The sequence below is a fragment of the Microtus pennsylvanicus genome, chromosome 13, assembly GCF_037038515.1.
Source record: "Microtus pennsylvanicus isolate mMicPen1 chromosome 13, mMicPen1.hap1, whole genome shotgun sequence".
In the NCBI taxonomy this organism is placed as follows: Eukaryota; Metazoa; Chordata; class Mammalia; order Rodentia; family Cricetidae; genus Microtus; species Microtus pennsylvanicus.
In genome coordinates, this window is record NC_134591.1 from 47092826 (window position 1) to 47115003 (window position 22178).

A 22178-nucleotide genomic window follows, 5' to 3' on the forward strand; every position below is an offset into this window, starting at 1 on the left:
AGTAAGTCGTGGAGTCTGACTCTAGATCCTATCTGAATAGGTCAAGTGGAGAGGGAAGTCAAAGAGAGAGGTGATCAGATGGGAAGCAGGACATGAATCCGGAGGCCGTGGATTGGAATGGAGGATAGGGCCAGAGCCAGGGCCTGCGGGCAATCTGTCATTGTTGGAGAATAGTATTGGAGCCCGTTAGGACACTGAGTGGAGACGGCTTTGCTAAACATACTGAGTGGTCCCAGTCACTAGTAGACAAATGTTGTAGCTTGCCACATGTGGAAGAGCAGCACGCTGCTGGTCATGCAGTCACCTCTCAGCGCCTGCTCATCTACAATTGCTTTCCTTTTTCATCTGAATTCACGAAAAGCTTCTAATGCATCAGTCCCCATGCAGGGCAGTGAGAAAAGAAAACAGTTAGGATGCAGGTTTGTTCTCAAGAAGCCTGGACTAGCAGAGGCTCAGGCGTCAGATTTTATGATCAAAGGCTCTACGGGACATGACTGTGGCAAGCATTGAGAAGGAAGCATTGAGAGGTCTGGGAAGGCTCCCAGGAAGAGATAACGGTGAAGGTGAAGCTTGAGATGTAAGCCAGAGTTAGGCAGGCAGAGGTTGGCGAAAAAGCCACTGAGTGCAGAAGCCCAGCTTCAGCACACACAGAGCACAGCCTGACATGCTCCGTGCAGTGGGGTAGAAGGAAAGACATCAGGCAAGACCTGAAATCAGACAGGGCTCGCTGAATCTCAGGCAAGGAAGCATGGATTCCATCCTGAATCTAATGGGAAGCTCCTGTGGGCTTTAGGCCAGAGATTACCATGGGCACTTGGACTTTATATAGGTCACCGGCTAGTAAGAAAGAATTAGGTAGGGAACACCAGTTGGAGGCTGAGGTAAATCTTTAACTTGATGTTCCAAGTCAAAGGTCACTTGTACTTTGGCAAAAATAATTAGCTAGGATTTAGAAATGGGAACATGGTTTTTGGAACTACAACTGATATAAGATGTTAATATCTGTAGTTCTATGTTTGGTGAGTTAAGTGCCTCTTCTCTGCTTTACAAAAGTGTGTGTGTCTGTCTGTCTGTCTGTGTGTGCACATACAAATACCCAATTTTGGAAGGCATTTCAGCTGTAATGTTTTCTTCTTAGAGTATAAAATGGATATTTATATCATTGACCTCTTCAGAGGACATGTACTCTGGATTCTGTTTTACTTGTAGAAGGTGTTTCTTTTTTTTAATTTTTTTTATTGATAAAAGGAGAATAAAGAAAAGAAAGAAAAAGAAAAAAAAAAAACAAATTTCCACCTCCTCCCAGCCTCCCATTTCCCTCCCCCTCCTCCCATTCTTGAAGGTGTTTCTTTTATTGATACACAGTCGGATGGTCTCAGGATCTGCACTCAAATTAGGCTCATTATGTGATCAGCGTCAGGGCTCATTGTATGACTAGTGTCAAGTCCTGGTCTATGACAAGAAAACTACTGAGTCTATGGTTATGAAGTTGAGAAAATCATCCAGTTGAGATCTTTGAAAACATATCTTTAAACTCATTACCATGGTTTTACCATGGTAAAAACAAGAATAATAGATCATAATAATGTCAGTTTATGGGTGTGATATTATATTTAGCATGCAAGATATTACCACTGGAATAATATGGGTAAAAGCATATTGGATTTCTAAAAGCTATTCTTACAAGTCTATAGCTCAGTTCACAGAATGTTTGTATCACACGTGAACACCTGGAGTCAACCCCCAGCACCACATAAACCAGGCATTGTTCATTCCTATCTTCTCTGCATTTGGGAAGAAGGAGCATAAATCCAAGGTCATCCCCAGTTATCCAATGAATGAGTTTAAGGCCAGCCTGGGATGTATGCGGTCATGTTGCAAACACAAACAAGCAAACAAAAAAGTAGGTATGATTTTACAGTTAGCTTAAACAGGTATAAGAAGAAATAGAGAGGAGGTCCAGGGGGAGAGGAAGAAAATGCAAACAAGACTCTAGTCACTCCAAATGATGCAGAAAATAAAAGGGTGTATAGCATAGGTTGAGCAGAGAGTTGATAAGGGGCAAACCATTTTAGACTGAAATCAATGACACTTTATATAAAGACAGATGAAAAGCCTTTGAAATGTCTTATTTGAAGAACATCAAGATCATATTTACATTTGAGAAAGTTCTCTGTTTTTAGAGAACATATTGGGAAGGGTGAAGATTAAAAGTAAGGCATTTGTGAAAAGAAATTTTGACTAGAATATAGTGGGAAGCAAGAGAAATAAGTGTGAGATGCATTTGAGGTGCAAAATCCATGGGAGTTTGATGACTAAGAGGTGAGAGGCTGATGGGCGGGAAAACTGACTCATGGATTCCTAACCTGGTCATGGGGTGGATGATGGTATTATTAAAGTACAGACATTCAGGGCAATCCCAGCACTACAGAGGCTGAGGCCAGAGGATTGCTGGAAGTCCAAGGCCTACCAGTGCTACAAAGTAAGACCTTGTCCAAAAAATATGGGGCAGGAGAGAAAAGAAAAAAGCTGAACAAAGGACATTGAAGAGATGAAAGTTGTTGAGAAAGGTTTCAAAAGATAAATTTGTCTATGATATCTGAGATGTTCTTAAGACCTCAGCTTCTAGGTGTCCTGTAAATTACTGCACCCATTAGTATCAGGAGCACAGGAGACAAGTCTGTACCAGGTATGCACAGATTGAAAAGGACTAAATTCTATCAAAACTGGGTATTGAGGAAGAGAACCGTGCTATGAGACTGAAGGCTTCCTAAGAGGTGGAAAGAAAGCTGGGTTAGTGTCTTATGCCTGCAATCCTAACACTTGGGAGGCTAAGGCAGGATGAACATGAGTTTGAGGCAAGCCTGGAACAGAATGAGACTCTGTATCAAAAAAATCAAAACAAAGATAGGAAATCTGTCTCTGTTATTGATAGGATTGTTGGGAGCAGCAGTGAGGTTACACACAAAGGGAAACATCCTTAAATCACCATGCCGTGGTAGCCTTGGGACACAGTCTCACTGAGGCCATCATGCGGCAGGGCTGACGGCATTGCTGGTGCTGGTCAGCATCCACAGCTTTCCTTCCACAGGTTCTGTGCAGGAAGAGGAAAGAAGGGAACATGGGAACAGAGGGAAGGTGGCAAGGTTTGGGGAGTGCTGGTCTTTCTCTGGGAAAGGCTTGAGATAAGTGTGTGTAGGTCAGACAGGAAGAGGCTCTGCAAAGGGTCAAGGTTATATACAGTGCAGGGTCCATGGTAGAACAGGTGCCCATAAACAATGGCTTCAGAAACAAATGAGCAAGGATCGTGTTCCTGTGGGTATGGCCTCTGCAGTCTGTCACACCCCACTGACTATTCTAAAAATGCGATAATGCTTCCTCTTTCTGAAACATCTGGGCCATTAAAAACTATAGGGAAAAAAAAACCACCTTTCCAAACACCTTTTCAAGCTCAACTTCAGATCCCAGCCAAGGTGCATTCTTGCTGAGAACCCTGCCTGGCTGCCTTGGCCCTTTCCCAAGTGCTCCCAAACCAGATTTTTCAGCACAATGGTCAAACCTCAGAGCAGCATGAGACAGGAAGGTGTCCTCCGTGGCTTCATGCCCCCAGCAGATGGCATGTGCTCCGACTCACATCTTTATGTCCACTTTGAAAAGGCTAATTAGCAATCCGAACAACTCGAAAGAGGTTGCTTTAGAGATAGCAGTGTCCTTGTGTTTAATCCAGGCAGGCCCTACCATGTGCTGCTTCTTACAAAGTAGTGCTAGTTGGTATAAGGTAAACTTAACTTTCATGGTCAGCCAGTGATTGGGTTGTATAAAGAGTGAAGACGGAGAACACAAATTAAAGACCCAGGTATATTCTTAATGAGTTCACATCTCTTCCTCCTTCTTGCCAAAAGCCAACATTTCCTTTCTCCCAGCAAGGGCCTAAGGCTGAAGGCCAAAGGCACAAATCCAAGAGAGAAAGAAGTATTTCAGGAAACACATGACATGAATAAAATCTTGATATAGTCCCATTTTCCCTTGGGGTTTCTTTTAGTTTGGGGTCTGGGGGTAGTCCCTAACATAAAAATATGGAAATGAATAACCAAACAATGTTGGGGGGCAATTTGTGAGAGTGGTGTTCTTGGGGTTTGCCTCTTCACAAAGTTGCTTTAAATATGTGCTCCCCTGGTGCAATTAAGCATTTGTTTACACATCATTAATTATCTGGCAGAGAGGCTTGGCTGGAAGGAATATGGCCGAGAGACACAGCTGGAGAGTTGCAACCCTATGCCAAGTGAGAATCCCACAGAACCACAGATAGTAAAGCTCAGAAATGATTGGCAAGCCAGGGATAAAGAGGCCATTGCTCTGGAGCTGAGTGCGGAGACCCACTGAGACCGCAGGGAGAGCTGACTGGGAACAGTGCCTCCCTGAGTGAGAGGTGGCAAGAGGGAAACACGCAGGGGTGGGAGAAAGAGCAATTCATTTGCAACCTTTGAGTAAGAGGTGTCTCTGGGACATCAAAGCCCAGAAAGGACTCTGGAAGGCAGATGAACATCAGTACCACATTCCAGCAATGCCTCAACACCAGTAGATGACGAAAATTCAGGATGAAGTAGCTAGTCTTCTGCTTCTGTACACATCAGGCTCTCCAACCTGGGCGGTGTTTTGCCTCCTGTCCCACATATCTATTGAACTTCTACTCATCCTTCAGGTATCAGCTCCAGCTATCCTCTCTGAGATGTCTTCCCTGAATCCTCAGACAGACAAGTTGTCTCTTTCATGGTCAGATATATATATATATCCCAAGAAGACTCCTGGCATAAGTATGACTATGTCAGTGAGTAAATGTAACAGGCCTCTCAGATGGAGGAATTTACTATGCGATTCTCTACTTCCTCTATTGTAATGAGTGCCTTTGCTCCCTTGCAGACGTCCAACTGTATCAGTGTCTCAGGACTGCGACAAATCGGGTAGCTTAAAACAACAGAAACACCCTCTTCTGTTGTAGAGATTAGAACTGAAGGTCAAGTTGTCATAAGAACATCACTCCTTCTGTGTCTCCAGGCAGAATCTCTGCTTGCCTAGTGTCTGGAGGTGGCATTGTTTGTACAGTTTTGGTAGGCCTGCCTGTCACTGCGTTACTCCAGTGTCTGCGTCAATCATCATACAGTATTCTGGCTATGTCCCTGTCATTCAAAGGGTGCTTCTCTTATAGTATTACCAGTCACACTGGATTATATCTGCAAATACCCTATTCAGAAATGAGAGCACATTGCAGATACTAGGGATTCCACTTTAAGATATCTTTTGGAAATACACAGTTCAATACAATATCCATAAACATTATTTCTTCAAGGTATAGGGTCCATTTTATGTTTGTTTCTGTCCCAACACTTAGAATCAAGTGCAGGCCTAATACATATCAAGTGGCTCAGGGAATGTTTTTAAGAATGATTGACCATAAGACCATGCTTTCTAAATCAATATGCTGCATATTTTGTGGATATGGGGGTCCACTGGTACAGAGATCTCTGCTAGATCCATGTATTAATTAGGGTTTCTACTGCTGTGATGAAACATCATGACCAAAGGGCAAGTCGGAGAGAAAAGGGTTTATTTGGCTTATCTGTCCACATTGCTGTTCATTGCTAAAAGAAGTTAGGACAGGAACTCAAACATGGCAGGAACTTGGAGACAGGAGCTGATGCAGAGATCATGGACTGGTGCTGCTTCCTATGGCTTCCTCAGCCTGCTCTCTTATAGAACCCAGGACCACCAGCCCAGGGATGGCGCCACCCACCATGTGCTGGGTCCTCCCCCATTGATCACTAGTTGAGAAAATACCTTACAGCTGGATCTCATGGAGGCATTTCCTCAACCAAGCCTCCTTCCTCCCTGGTGACTCTAGCTTAGTCAAGTTGGCACACCAACCAGCACAGTGCTCCCTTGCCTTCTGAATGTTCTCATTTAATCAAGGCCATGAATGTTGTCTCCCAACAAGTCAACTGACTTATGCAAACCTGCATAGATTAAGGGGCCATAGGTCTGAGATTTAAACTCCTGTTTGTATCCTTTCCTGACTCAGCTCACTCCTCTGAATTCTCCACTTGCTCTTAGTCAAAAGGCCTAGAGCAATGCCATCCACTACCACTTCCTTTACCTGTGTTTCAAAAAAGTTCCTTTTTAAGTCCAGGCTATTACAGCTGTGCTTAGGGCAGTTCTACAAAACGGGTTGGGTTTGGATATTGGCCAGCATGTTGGAGAATCAACAGCACCCCTTGATAGGTATGGGAACAAAGAGGGTTAGTACCAGTATTGTAAAAATGGAAGTAGACCAGAGAACAGTTCGAAGCAGCACTTGACATTTATGGGGAGAGAAGTAATGCATCCTTTCACTCACCTTCCCTCTCCAGTAAACAGGCTCCTTTCAGTGCTGAACCTTGAGAAATACTGATTCGCATCTTTCTGGAAGACTGGATAGGCTATGGACCCATGAATGGGAGAGCTACCCTTCTACTGAAGGTTTGTCCCTATAACATAGCAAACAGGACAATGGAGGGTGGAAGAAAGGCTTACTAGAAGGTGGGTTCCAGTGCTGACTTGGCCAGGGGCAGATGCTTCCAGTCGCAGAAGTTCTGGCTCAGTTTGATCATCTCTAGAATGAGAAGTTGGAGCTGTAAGTTCTCTGAAGTCATTAGTCTTGGTTTCTTCTATAGAATCTGTTTCTGTTTTATAACCCTATTTTAAGGAATTGTTACATTGCCAAGAAAAGGAGAAAAAAAGAATTTTTGGGATGCAGTTTCTCTATGCCAAGGAAAGGCTTTTCCCTCCTTGTGCATGCAAAGCTCCACCGTGTTTCTGGCCTACCTTTTCCTTCTGCTAGCCCTTGTGATTTTCTTGGTGGCACAAGTGCTCACTACCATGCCTTTTTTTTCTCAATACCAAAGGGAAGTTCAGTATATGTAGCTCTGATGCTAGTAAACTGCTTATGTGCCCTTTCTCTGACCCATTTGTACAGAGAGACAGAAGAGAATCGGAGGCAGAGATGCATGCTGTTTAGCTTGGGGGCAATTTTGCATCCCCTTTGCCAAGTATAAGCAGAGTGATTTCACTTCCTACTCAGCTTTCAGCTTCTTGAAAATGTGCAGGCCCCAAGTGAACATTTTCTGGCAGACTCTTTCTTCCTTGGATAGACACTGAGTATCTCAAGAGGGAAAATATGCCTCCTGGTTTGTACAGATGAGATTTGCCTCCACCTGGGGAGTATGACTGTCTGAGAACAAGAGAATTTTAAACGTTTAATCTTTAAAGGTCACAGCAGCAGAGATGGTTGGCTTGGGGAGGAGAATGTTCCTCTTTCTGAGAGTCCAGGTTCCAGATGTCTCCTGAGCTGGCAAGTGTGACTATGAAGAACCTCAAGGTCTTCCTTCCACCGGCAACTTGGAATGTCGATCTTAATCCATACATCTTTTCAGCTCTCTCTCCTTGTCTGAGTCCCCCTTGTTTCTTGTTCTTTAGGGAATCAGGGATCAGGACTTAGGTTTTCTATTCTAGCACCCTTTGCTCTACCTAAACCACAGTTGGTGTCATCAGATGTACTGGGAGCAGCATTAGGAGACTGGTTGGTGGTGGAATTAACGTACCTACTAGATAAGAAGCAGTGTGTCAGGAACACTGGAGGCAAAATGGGAACCACATGGACTTCATACCACGCTTGAGTTAAGTAAGTGGCCTGGACCATAACTTTCCTCCTCTAAGTTTTTGAGACAGGATTAACGGGAGCCTAGACAGATGGTCAGTGAAGAAGGCTTGCTGTACAAGCATGAAGATTGGAGTTCAGATCCCTAGAACCCACAGAAAAGCCAGAGAGGTATGATTGAGCTTGTAATCTCTGCATTCAAGAGGAAGAGACAGAGGATCCCTCGGCAAGCTGGCTAGCCAGACTATCTGGAATCAGTGAACTCAAGACTCAGGGAGAGACCTTGCCTCAATAAAGAATGATTGAGAAACATATCCAGTACCAGTTTAAGGCTACCACATGTACACTGCACCCACAACACACAAACATACACATATATATGAATATACATACACACATGCATACATACTATACACATATGCAAGGAAACAAAAGACAGAGTTAATAGCAATAATCTCCCAAGATTACCTTAAAGATTGTACACCTAGACCATGGCATTACAGGGGCAGAGTAAGAGACAAACTTCATCCTCTTCTTAGACTCTCCTTCTTGTACATATATTTTTATTTATTCCTTTTAATAATATTTAATATATTAAAATGAAACATTTTCTTTTTCCATTTTATAGATAAGGAACTCAACTTGTATAATTTTCTACTGTGTCCCAAGTACTAAGTGGTGATTCTAGCATGTAACCTGCTTTCAAGAAATAGTTTAATGGTCAACAAATCAATGAGTAGTGCACTCTTAAAGGAGCTAAAAAATCTTGCACAATTTTTCAAGCTAGTGTCTCGGCTAAGTTAGGACATAAGGCAGAGAGACTATCACAGAAAAATTTCATGCAAGGAGATCAGAAGAAAACCCAGAAAGGGAAATAGAAAGCATAATATAATTCATCTTTTTTTATGATTGAGAACATTGTGTTTCATAATTCCAAAGGCATGTTTTAAATATACAAAATCTGAACATGATTTTTAAAGCAGACAATAAAACCCTAAGATGAAAAGTAAAGATCTTAGGTCTCAGCTTTCTTGAATAAATCAGACTGCTCCCATCGGCCAGGAGAGACGATGGTGATGGCATGCATGCGGTAGCATTGTCCAGCCATCGGGGAAAGAGGAGGTACTACTACTTGACCCAAACTAACTGTGCTATAGAAAGTCATCCTTGTTATTACTCTGTGACCTTCTGAAAGGAAAGGGGCATAAAGCATTTATAAGGAGGAAAATGAAAAACCCTACTGATAATATCTGCTACCTTCTGTATAAGACGCACTACTTGCCAGAACTCTGCACACACTGCATCTGGTTGACACCTCAGTTGCCTTATATGGCTCTGCGTGAGGGTTGAAAGCCCTGGAGTCAGAGGCTTGCCCAATGTCTCACAAGCCCTGCCAGTAATGGAGCAGCTACTGAACCCAAATCTGAGTTTAGAGCCCAGGCAGTTCTAACATTCCATTGCTGTACTACTAGCTCTCCATAATGACTCCAGAGCAGGAGTCTCAGTGACTGGAGACTATTCCACAGACCAGAGGTGCGGCAGGATACATTAGCCAAGTAGGAGGCATAGTCCTTTCTCTCCAGTTACCTATTCTGTTTACCAAGTGACAAAAGCGTCTGCCTGGGTATTTTATCCATGTACCATGTCTGTCTCTCTGACACCCATCCTACCAGCAAAACAAACACAAACCACCCACCTCACCCTCAACTGATTATCTCTTTTCATTTATTTTCACTATGTGTTTTCTATGATAGTTAAGATATAGATGATAATCAAAGGAGGGTTAATATTCTGTATTCTAATATATCTACTATGAATACTATCTTGGTTTCTTTTCCTTTCACTATGAGAAAATATACCAACAAAAACAGCTTAAGGAAGCAAAGGTTAATGTCAGCCCACAGCTCAAGGTCCAATCCAGATGGTGGAGAAGCCCAGGCAGCAGGAACTTGAAGACGGTGTTATATTACAAACACAATCAGGAAGCAAAGAGCAATGAATAGAGAGGCATAATACTACTCAGCTCCCGTTCTCCCTTTATATACCCCTTGATCCCTGCCAGGGAGACCCCACTGTAGGCAAGTCTTCCCATTTCAGTGAACACAATAAAGACAGTCCTTTGAGGCACACCCAAGAGGTCCACACTGCAGGTGAGTCTAGATTCCATCAAGCTAACAGTTATCACCAATCATCACAAGTACTAAAACAAGAAATGAGAGCCAGGCCTGGTTATGCATGCCTATAACATGTGTAACTGCAGCACTGGGGAGGAAGAAGCAGGAGGAATCTCCAGGTCATTCCAACCTAGGTTACAGAGTGAGACTCTGTCTCAAAAAAAGAAAAATGAAGAAGAAATAATGATAGGAAGGCAGGAAGGCAGGCAGGCAGGAAGGCAGGCAGGAAGGCAGGCAGGAAGGAAGGCAGGAAGGCAGGCAGGCAGGCAGGAAGGAAGGAAGGAAGGAAGGAAGGAAGGAAGGAAGGAAGGAAGGAAAGAAGGAAGGAAGGCAGGAAGGCAGGCAGGAAGGAAAGCAGGCAGGAAGGAAGGCAGGAAGGCAGGCAGGCAGGAAGGAAGGAAGGAAGGAAGGAAGGAAGGAAGGAAGGAAGGAAGGAAGGAAGGAAAGAAGGAAGTTGTATGTTATGTATGTATGTAGTCATTATTCTATCATAATGTACAAACTTAAACTTTAAGATTTTTCTGATTGCCATTTACAGGCCGTCTTTTACCAAATAAGTAAATTATCTTGGGTAAGAAAAGAAAGCCTTCATAGTGTGATTTAATATATATCCCCATGTGGACATACATGAACTCTAGGGTGCTTGCTGGGAAACCAACATAATCTTTCCTGCCAGGATCTCCTTTGGACTTTTTAAGTTGGTCACAATGTCACTGAAGAAGTCAGAATAAGACCATTTGAGAATGAGGACACCAGTATCCCTCCATCCTAGGAATAAGGGCACAGGTCCTCTCCATGAGGCAAGAGTCAATTCAGAGGGAGCTCTAAGTAGCATGGACCTCCACGATTGGGGCTCTGTAGTTAAACGGTCTATAGGTCTGAGTCCTGCTCTCCCATTACCCCTCTGTGGCCTTGGGCAGATTATCTCACACATAGGACCCAACAATAGTACAGTTATCTACCACCCAGGATTGTTTCAGAGAGTAAAAGTACAGAGGAACCTGGAACAAGGCGTGCATCCGTTAATGTTCCCTGCTGTACTCCCAGTGCTATGACAGTAGCAGTGTAAGACAGCTATTAAGGGACAAGAAGGGTGGGTGGGACTTCTCACAGAGACTTTGCTGTGTAGCTCTATCTTATCCTCTCTCCTTTTAGCTCAGAGAGTGCTCCACTCCAACTCTGAAAGTTGATTACCAACTCCTTGGCCATTATGAGAGTAAATGGCTTAGGAGATGCTGCAGGAACAGCTGGTAACCCGGAGAATACCAAAAACAGTGTCTCTGCCCTAAGGAGGGAGTGATCTGAGAAACCTTAGATACTGTTGGCAAGTCTGTGATGCTCTTATAATTATTATATTAGCAATGGTATGAATGCTTGGAATGGTAGATATTGGACTCCCCTGCCTGGTTTAGAACTTAGAAGTCTAGTGAGGGATTCAACTTTCTGGGAAAATGACAGCAGGGTCTTGATCCCACTGCCACTTCAGCAGCTTGCTCCCTCCCGACAAGGCAGATTCCCAAACAAGGAGTTGGGAAATCCAGACCTTAGGTGAAAGAAACACAGGGGCACATATTTTCCAAGTGACTTTAAACAACTTCTGTCACCTCTCTCTTAGTTGACGTGTCTGAGACAGGAGGATAGCTGTAAGTTCTAAGCCATGTCAGACTACACAGTGAATCCCAAGTCAGTTTGTAATCTGAAATCCCACCCCATCTCAAAATTTAAAAAGAAAGCAACACACACAGACACACAGATACATACACAAACAAGCAAACAAACCAAAAACAAAAGCCCAAAACTTTGTAAGTAAAACAACCAGTTCAGTTGTGGAAATCTACAATATTTTGTTCTGTTTTTCATTTCTTTTCTCCAATTGTGTTGAATTTAAGGTGTGGTTAAGAGACATACTTTAAAAAATATCAGAGTTCTTAGTTGACAATGTACCTTTCAGATGGGTTATCCCTCAGAATGAATATACCCATTTGTGCCTTTGACCCAGAAGTGAAGCCAAAGGCTATGTCATATAAAAGTCTTGGCATGGATGACAAGGACTTAGGAAGGGCAGACTTATTTTGAGCTCCTCATGACTGGCATGAACAGAAGCTGACTGGAGAGTTAAGATGTTCTCTGTGAAGGAGTCTTGTCCTGCCATCCATCAGCAAAGTTAGAATCAGCAGGAGCCCAGATGAGGCATTGATTGCCCTGATTTGGAGGTTAGTGTCTTCAAGCCAATGGCAGATCAAGAAGTCTAGTGTTTTAGGGTGAGGCCGAATCACATTTCTGGGGAGGCCCATTGACTGTCTTGGAAGGTTTCTGATAATAATACTATTTATTATGGTTTTATTGGTATTTGTTACTGCATATCAACTAAGCATGATTGACGCTTGACTATTTTTCTCCTCTCTGCATTTTCTGTAATTATTTTCCCCTCATTATTTCTGTATATTCGAAACAACACTTTGAAAATGTCACCCTGTCTAGTTTTGCTAAGGAAAAGCTACATGAGAATGTGTATTCGGTATTGGGGTATTGGAGGCCAATTGGGGAACCAGACACATTGTCAATAGAGACAGAAAGAGTCACAAAAGTAAAATGAGGCAGGGTATTGAACTGAACTCTAGATGGTTCTCCTCTCCTGGCTTCTCAGGGCCGTTCTCTTTTCAAGATTCACATGTTAGATATTTTCTCATTCACTAAGTCTTTATTGAGAGTCTCCCATGTTCTAGGCTAGATGTGAGGGTGTAACAGTAAAGAAAACAGAAAGGGTCCATTCTAATGGAGCTTTTGATCTAGGGGCAAATAGACAATACTATGATAAATAGATAATTCTATACTGTAATAAAGGGCGTAACAAACTATACGCAGAAGAACAAAACAGTGACCAGAGCTTCTCTCTGGAGGGAGCTGGAAGCAACAAATCTGGGAGGACATTCTTGAGGAAGTAATGTTTCATCTGAAAAGACGCCGAATGAGTTGACTTAATGAGGGGCAGCTTCTCAAACTAATCAGCTTCCTAACTGAAATTCAGAACTGGGGCAAGTTGTACCTTTTTACTATAGCCCCATTTTGTTTTCTTTCTTTTCAATACCAATTCAAATGTTATTTGAGTAACATGGTAGGATTCAGATCATCCGCTGACCAACTCACATGAGTGGCCCACATGAGCTCACACCGCAGAGCCAGGATCTCATTGGATGAACCTGACTATGCTCTGCACATTCACAAGACTTTTGGCCACCATAAACACGTCTGCATCTTTTATTTTATTTAATTCATAAAAGTTTTTGATTTCTTCAAAGAAAATCCTTAATGAAATCAGTATGAAAGAATGAATGGCTCCAAACACAATGTTTTGGAAATGCTCACTGCAATTTGGGCAAATGCCATAGCCTCAGGACACTTGAGACCAGAATACCTCTTTGGCGACTAGAACCTGAGATTTACATTAAAGAGCACATGGATGGAGGCATTCTGGGATAATTGCTAGACAAACATCATCATAATTCAGTTTATTTTACCTAATCTGAATTAATAAAATATTTGGAGCACCTTCCTCTTCACAAGAATGAAGATATGAGCTCTTATAATAACGATGATGATGATGGTGATGATGAGGATGATGAGGATGGTGGTGGTGATGATGGAGTATAAGATACTGAGGACTCACTACCGTGTGTCAGGCACTACTTCAATAACTTCACACAGATTGTTTCATGTAACACTCATCAACCATATGCAGTTATTTTGCTTGGAGGGATTGTGAAATTTGCCCATAACTGAACACAGTAATAACAGTCCTCACATATTAAACCATGGTTTGAAGCCAGATCCAGGAAGACAGTGTACATTGAATGGCAGTTTTCAAATGAAGAATTTACAAGTCACAGAGGCTACACGGCTTCTCTGAGGTTGTAGAGACATTTCAAAGTCCTATATATTTTCCCCGAAACTAGCAAATTGATGGTTATAACTGATTATTTGTTGATAATTCCCTATATAAATAGCATGTCGCCTTAAAATTTCCTCACAAGTGCTCAACTTTTAGAATAATCTTGGAATTAAAACAAAAGCTCAATGTCCTTAACCCACTAACTGAATCAGGATTTCAGGATATAGGATACATTTTCCTTTTCTCTGGTGATGTAGACACAAGAAGTGTGGAGAACTGTTATAAGAGGCTGCTGTTGCTTGTTCATTTCCCGGCCAGCCAGACTCCCGAAATAATCACACAGAAACTATATTATTTAAATCACTGCTTAGCCAATTACTTAAGCATATTGATAGCTAGCTCTTACATCTAGAATTAACCCATCTCCATTATTTTATATTTTACCACAAGGCTCATGGCCTACCCTCAAGGTTCCAGCTGGAAGCTCGCATCTTTCCCCTCTGGCAGATGCATGGCATCTTGCTGACTCTGCCTACTCTCTGTATATATCTTTTCCAGCCTGGCTATATTCTGTTAAGCCATTGGCCAAAAGCAGCTTCTTTATTCATTAACCAATAAAAGCAACACATATACAGAAGGACTTCCCACACCAAAGAACTCCTTCTTAGATTCTTGTAGGCAAGAAAACTGAGGGTCTGGGGGAAAACTGGAAATAAAGAAAGATTAGCAATGGTTGCCAGGGTTAGGGTTGGTGGGGAGGGTTGAACAGATAGAGTGCACAGGGATTTTAGGGTAGTGAGCAGATTTTTATAGGATCAAACCTATAAATCTAAATATGTGACAGCATACATTGTTCAAACCTATGTACAATGAACTCTGACATAAACTATGGGCTACCACTGGTTACAGTGTGCCCACAGAGTTACATCAGTTGGACCATTGTGGTGGAGGCTATAGAGTATGGATAAGGGACAGAAGGAAATCCTTTGTCCTTTTCTCTTAATTTTATGGTGAATCTAGAATGCTTTTTTAAAAAGTCTTTTAAAATGTAAAAAGAAGAGACTTAAAAAATCAGACATCACAGGAAAAAGGCAAAATCATGAAAAAATGTGATCAATCATTAGCAGAGAGGTTGAAAAGACACGCTCCAATTGCTTTAAAAATTCACAGAACCCAGGTCTCCTCAAAATAGTTCTGCAGAGTACATGGAGAATTCCAGGCAGTAATATGAAACATAAGTCCCACTGATGCCACTGAACATGCTTCAGCTGGCTGAACCAAAAGAGGTTGACATGAACTCAAGGCTCTGCACAAAAACTGGAGAGCGCAGAGGAGATGGAGACTCGGTTGCTAAGCTGGCCCAGATGTTCACATGTTCTGCTCCATTAAAATGCCTTGGATGAGAGGCAAAGTACATTTGGCACACAAAGAGGAAGTCAAGGGAGGGGTGGGACAGGACACTCAGCCTCCCTCCTCCTCATTTACCTCCCTCCATTTTCTCCCTCCATACAGTTTCTGGAGCAAAGTCTCTACAATGAAAATATGACCATCGGCTTTTCAGGCTACCCAGAACCAAACCATTTTGCCCTAAGTGTCAATTTCTGAACGCTGTCTGGGAGTTAACAACACTCTTCAGTGATTCGGTGTGAAACCGATCAAGTGTGCACAGCACTTAGTGTGAAAGGCTTACAGGAAGTTGTAGACGACAAGTAGATAACCCAACTCTTGTCTCTAAAACAGGTCACATGAGGAAAGACAGGTGAAGAAAGTGATGTCTGGAGAAAGTTTTCCACATTTGAAGAGCTGGGATAGAATTTTCTGTGAAATTAGTATAGCAGCTACTATATAAAAGAATCTGTCTCAGTGCAGGAAGTCTTTAATATCGAGGAGTGCCCTAATGTTAAGACGTGCTAGCAAACTTCCTGACACTGAATCTAAGCGACCTTTCGTTAGGGCTGTTGAGAAGGGAATCCAACCATGGTTTGGGTGAACTCAGTGTTTTACAGTGCCTCTTCGAGTTTAGAGTCTGTTTTTAGAATATATCTGCTTATTTTTATTTGACGTGTACAGGTGTTTCGTCTGCAAGCAGTGTTAATGGTATGCAAGCAGTGCTCGAGGAGGGTACTCAGCCTGACGTGCTTGTCATGCCTTTTCCAGAACCCATTCTGCGGACCTGCATACAGACATATTGGGGAGTGTGTTTACCCTGCTGGTGCCCATTTTTCTTCATCTGATTTTATTTTTTCTTGAGGTTCTTGGGAGATGGAACAACTGCATTATAATGTGCCACACCAACTTGGGTAGGTGATTTGTTTAAACCTGGGGGTGACCTGATGAAGGTGTCAGATGCCCTGGAGCTAGAGTTAGAGACAGTTGTGAGCCACCATGTGGGTGCTGGGGATCCAACCCAGGTCTTCTGGGGTCAAGGCAAAGATTTTCTGAGTTTTTATGGGGGAGTTGCGGCTGGGGAGGCATGGTACAGTTACAGAGTAGGTCCTCCTCGTGTCTGCAGCAGTAGAATGAACATGTGAGTTGTTAGACCTGGGGATTGGCTGGCTTTAGGTTCTGTCCACAGTGTCTCAGCCCATTGAGCTTGCCATTCCTTCTCCAGACCAATCCTATGGCCCTATAGGCAGAAGTACTGGAGAGTGTGTTGAACCTGCTGGTGTTCATTTTCATCCTATGATTCCTTTTGTTTTCTTGGAGTTCTGAGAACTGGAACTGCTGCTTTATAATAATGGTTCACACTGGCATGGGTAGGATAGGTAAGGGTGCTGGGGTTTAATGTGCTCATCTCTGTGTCTGTCTTCAGTGTGGGATCAGAGTTCCCAGGTAGGATAATGAGAGGAGGAAAGAGAGTTAGCCTGAGTTCCAACTCTGAAAAGAACAAACAGGATTTCAAGAAAAACTTTTTAAGAGGCTCAATCATGCTATCGTGTTGTCTTTAGCATGTTTTTAAATTAAAGTGTCTAATTTCCAGCCTTGCGCCATGTATCCAGGCTGCTGAAGTTACTAGCTTTTATTTGCCTTCAAATAGCTCTCATTCTAGTTCAGAGGGATAGAAAGACAGGAAATTTGCGGGGAGAGGTGCCTGTCACTCCAAAATCTGGTTGAATCCCTTTGCCAGCAGAGAAATAAAAAGTGCTGCACAATTAACAATTGCTTAAGGCCTTTCTCCTTTCGCAGCTGTAAACACTGTAATTCTCTGAGACTCTTCACCACATATCCCCAGTCAAAGAAAGGACGCGTACTAAACTCCTTGTGCAACCCCGGTGGCTTCTGGTTTTACCTTATCAGATTACAATTTCATCCAAGCCATCTCCAGAGCCTTTTTATAATTTTATTTATCATGATAGAGAAAAGAAGAAACTGTTTCTTAGCAACCGTTTTAGATATAACGCAAGAGTCAACAAAAATGTAGATATGTCTAATGCTAAAACAATTGAGACTCCTTGAGGAAGCCCCACCTACACTTGTGTCTGTGTTACTTTTCGTGATTGTCTTGCAGAGAAGCCCACACCCAAGCCCTTGGGTGAGTCTTTCTTTCCCTGAGCACCCTGCTTTCTGCTAACCCCCACACTTAAGCCTACATTAAAATATCTTTACCAAAATATCCAACTCTGCTTCATAAATTAGCCCTAAATTTCTTTTCTGCATGGAAGCCATGAATCCAGACTTGAGGTCCCCCAAGCATTAAAGGAACTCCCCAGTTGGTGAGGGTGAGGGTGTGGGTGAGGGTGTGGGTGAGGGTGAGGGTGTGGGTGAGGGGGAGGGGGAGGGGAAGGGGGAGGGTGTGGGTGAGGGTGTGGAGCTGTGTCACTCTTGTTTTCGACAGGGTGAGGGAATAAAAGGTGCCGAGATAAAAACAGAAGAAGGCTAGTCTGTGCTTGGCAAGTGTGGGTGACTGGGGAAGGAGAAGACATTGGCATTGATTTTTCAGGGATAGCTGAGGTTGCCCTGCACTCAGTGGGGAAAGCCTTCCCAGGATGAGGGCAAGGAGCCAGCCCAGACCTAGGGTCATACTCTGTCTGGAAATGTCAAATAGTTTATGTAGACTCTGTAATGTACTGTGTCCAGGAAAGCGGTGATCAATGACACTGCCAACAGAGTTTGAGGTAATCCTCACCTAAATTCAGGAAATCACCCGAGTGATACCTGAAGTTAGTTTTGAAAACATGGCCTGGAGTTTCATGAACTGTCATTAAATATGGCCAACGTTGTATGCTCCAATCTGTGAGTTACCAGAAATCTTGCTACACATTCTTTTTCCCTTGACCACCTTCTAAAATAATACATTTAAGGTCAGCCAAAATAAGTCATAATCAGGAGAGCCTATTTTCTGGAACGACTCAGAGTGTAGGATAAGACAGGATGAAATATGTATCAAGAAGACTTGGGGTCATGTCCAGTTGACTGGATATCACCAGTGGGTGCTCTAAGGGAATTTTATCTAACCAGCTATGGTCAGATTTGTGAACTATGTAGAGTTTGTTATACTCAGATCCACGAAGTCCCCCCCAAACCAACAAGGAGACGGAGTCCCGTATGCAAAAGCAAAGAGCCTTTATTTTATACAAGTTTGCAAACTTGGTCTCTCTGTGTGTGCAAAGTATTGAAATAATCGGAGAGCCCCAAGCTCAGTTAGAGTTGGGTTTTATAGTAGCAAAGGTGGGGGGTGAAGGATTTCTAAGGTTTAGGACCCCTGATAAGCTGACATTTGTCTAGGGGTGACCTGGTGAGTGGGTGCTGGCAGGTGATCCTATCTACAGTGGTTGGAATGTTAGGCATTTCCTTTGGATGGTCTGTTCCTGGGTGGTGCTCAGGTAATCTCAGTTTGTGGTCCTTCCTGCAACCAGGTATTGCCTCAGGGTAAACTACTGAGACTTGGGACCTCTATGGAGCTTATCTTGGCTGGGTTCTACAGAGTTCAATAGCGTAAAGTACTCCTCAGATCACAATGAAGTGAATTTGGGAATTTTGCTTAATCTCCATTATGAGTGTAGCTGATTTGAAATGTGAGCACAATGCTTTAAGTTTAAAATGGCTAAGGTGCATTTATTATAAAGTGTAATACCTTATTGGGGAGAACAGCAATAAGGGTTTACGTGTGTGGAATATGAACATAGAAGAGTATAAGGGGAAACAAAATCTCCCACCTAAGCAAGACACCCAGAATCACAAGGAGCATTTTGGGGCACTTGTTTTCTTGTTACAGGTTAAGCTCATTAAAATGAGTTTTTAGAAACATAACCTTTCATGTCTATTTTTTGTATGTCTCTATGAGGATACCCTACTCATTCTTACCGCATATATTAAACTTCCCTAATGCTCTCCAACTAGAATGTTAAGGTTGCAATGAGTGGAAAGGTGTGTAATTCAGACAGTAATTTAATATTGACAAAGGATCCAACTGAAATTTAAGTTTTGATACATCAATAAATACTACAAAGACATAGGTATCCTTTCTTTCTCTAAACCATCAAGTCTACAATATAACACGGAGAATGTGGCCAATAAATATTGGTTCCTTGAATAAATGAAGGAATGGGTGTGTGTGAAATGTTGTTTATTCTTCCCCCCAAAATTCACTGGCAAATGCTCTGTTTGGGTTAGACAATGGGATGCAAAAGCTCAATTGGAGGCTACACATACCCCCTGGGAAGCTACACGTGCCGGTCAATCTTTTGCTCGCTCATACTTGTGACTTCCCTGTGGGAACCAGCTCTTGTTAAGAGTTAGAGAAGGAACTGCTGGTCTGCCCAGTTTAGATTCTGAACTCTTGAAAGGACTCCAAACAGTCCAGCCTCTGCCTTAGCTCCCCAGAAGCCTCAGTCCCTGCTTCATTCCAACTTGTCCCTGCCCAGAGGCAGCGTGCAGTGGAGGCGATTCCTCAATGGAGCTAGACTAGAGGGACTGAGACAAACCCTCTCAGGAAGTCTTAGTTTGTCTTAGGATGAGACAAACCCTCCGCCACCACAGCAGCTGGTCCAACTGGAAACCTCAGAGAAGACCAGTTCTGGCCAAAACTGGTTTGGCAGCTCTGGGGGAATGTTTCTGGCTGACTGACCCTCACAGCAGGTGCTGGTAGTTTTGAAAGAGAAAAGGGGAAAGGGGAGGTGGGGGGTAGACTAAAGGAACTAAAGAGGGTGGCTAAATTCAAAACACTAAACTTCGGCTCACTTGCAAGTTTACACTTGGGGATTCTCATAAAATTACTACCAGCCCACCAGCATCAGTCCTTCACTCACCCTCCCGTCCTTTGCAAAATAGTTTTGTTGCAATGCAGTTTGTTCTGCAGCGCGATTGTTGAAACTACTAAATTCGGCCGAAAGTGACTTTTAGCAGTGTTTCCCCCCACCCTGCAATGGTACTGTTATTATTAAAGCTATTGAATCTCCGCTCTTTCCCCTCCTTACAGCAATCGCACTCCGGCTGTGATTGCTCGGGTCTGACTTCGCAAGTGGCGGTGCGCTTCCAAACCCCCTCATCCGCCCCTCGCCCGGCTCTCCCCACTCCCTCCTTTTCCGCGCCCAGGCGAGAGCAGCCGATTGGCAGAGCGGGGCTTTCAGGAACAATAACAGTGGGGGGAGCCGGGGCCCCGGGGAGCCTCCCCGCCCCGGCCCGGCAGCGGCTCACGCCCCCCGCGGGGTCCCCACCTCCGCGCCGCCCCGCGGGCTGACCGGCGCCCGGGCCCGCCCCCGGCGCCCACCATGTACGCCTTTGTGCGGTTCCTGGAGGACAACGTCTGCTACGCGCTGCCCGTGTCGTGCGTGCGCGACTTCAGCCCCCGCTCGCGACTGGATTTTGACAACCAGAAGGTGTACGCAGTGTACCGGGGCCCGGAGGAGCTGGGCGCGGAGCCCGAGAGTCCCCCGCGTGCCCCCCGGGACTGGGGCACGCTGTTGCTCCACAAGGCCCAGATCCTGGCTCTGGCAGGTGAGCAAGCGGGCCGGGAGGGGCGTCGGGTCCGGGCGGACTAGGGCAGGATCTGAGAGAGGCTGAGCGGTCGGGGCCAGGGAGCCACAGCTTGCTTTTGCCTCTCCTTCCTGCCCCTTGGGCTTTCTTTTGGGTACCAGGTGTCTCTAAGAGGCCAGACCAGTTAAAAAGACCCGAGGGTCCCCTTTGTCTTCCTTGCTTCCCTGACACTCCCGCGCCCGGCTGTCAGCCTGCCTTCTCTGCCCTCTTCTTTCTGACTCTTTTGTATTCTCCTTGCCTCTTCACTTTCTCTTTCACTAGCTGCCTACCCTACTGTCATTTCTCCATCTCTCACCTTTGCCTCTCTCACAGTCGCTTTCCACCTTAAGTTTCTCAAACTGTTCTTTCCTCTTTCCCTTTAAGGCCACTGGTGTCTTCATGGAGCTAGAAGCAACAATTTTAGGTCTTTTAGATGGGGGCCCTTTCTCACAAGAAGGAATCTCTAACATCTTTTCCCATCAGGGCCATCTTTAGGACCCAGGAGGCCCAAACTCAGTGTACTGGCCAAGTGGAAGGGGGCTCTAAGGTAGCTTCACCTCCTTGCTCCTTTTTACATCTCCCAGAACGCTCTCTGGGAGACAGAGATAGGGGCAAACCGTTTCTATTTCAGGTTAGGGCCTGGCCTCCTAACCCTGATCACACACGGGGTCAGGGAGAGGGAAAGGAGACAGACTGGCAGATGGTCTCTAAATGGATGGATAAAGGTACAGAAATTTGCTTGGTTGACAGGGCAAGCCAAGCCTTTAGCTTCCTGTACTGTGGCCCCTCTACAAGCAAAGACAACTCCAAACAAAGTTGACCTCTCCCAGACACTTGTAGAAGGCTTGGGCGCACACCAAGCAGGGAAAAGGAGCTTACCACTTCCATCTAGGGGCAGAGGAGTAGCTGCTGCTACCTCTGGGTAAGAGACAGTTACCTTCCACGTGGAAGACAACCCAAGGTTAGGAGCCCAATGAAGACTGTCAGGGTTCTGTGGTTTGACACTTTTCCTACTTTTTCCAGAGTCCCATGTTCCCTCTCCTTTAGCTTAAAGACGAGACTAGTTTGAATCATAGTGGCTTGCCCAGGTTCCCAGGACAAGCTGTCGGTGGACCTCAGCCTCGTGGCTGATTACTTTTTAATACCTCTGGAAAATAGGGCTTGTGGGAATGAAGGAGTAGAAGATCTGGAATGGATCAACACCACAAGGTCCCCTTTTTGAAAGGTTGAGCCCTTAACCACTTTGCTGACAGACCCGGGGTGGCGGGGGGCACAGCTGTAGGTCCATTCACCCCACCAGACATCAAGGTCCAAGGGGAAAAAAATGAGTGAGAGACAGGTTTTAGAACGGAAGTCTTCATAACTGATTAGGTTTTGTTTGCTTGCTTGCCTTTAATTACCTAGGAAGGGATTAGGAATTTATTCAGCAAGTTGATAAGCCTAATAATTATAACTAGGTGTAACCTCAGCC

The 22178-nt window shown here is 44.1% G+C and overlaps 1 protein-coding gene across 3 annotated transcripts in view; it reads left to right on the forward strand.

The window, feature by feature from the left end:
• LOC142834369 (BEN domain-containing protein 5) overlaps window positions 1–22178 on the forward strand; it is a 1100005-nt gene that overhangs the window by 841749 nt on the left and 236078 nt on the right. The window contains exon 1 of one of the 3 annotated variants that reach the window (XM_075946805.1): window positions 20317–20689. The exons of the other annotated variants lie outside the window; for them this stretch is intronic. Coding sequence (XP_075802920.1) covers window positions 20464–20689 — 226 coding nt within the window. The 5' untranslated portion in view covers window positions 20317–20463. Of the gene's footprint in view, window positions 1–20316; window positions 20690–22178 lie in introns of those variants that run through there. 3 annotated transcript variants of the gene reach the window in all.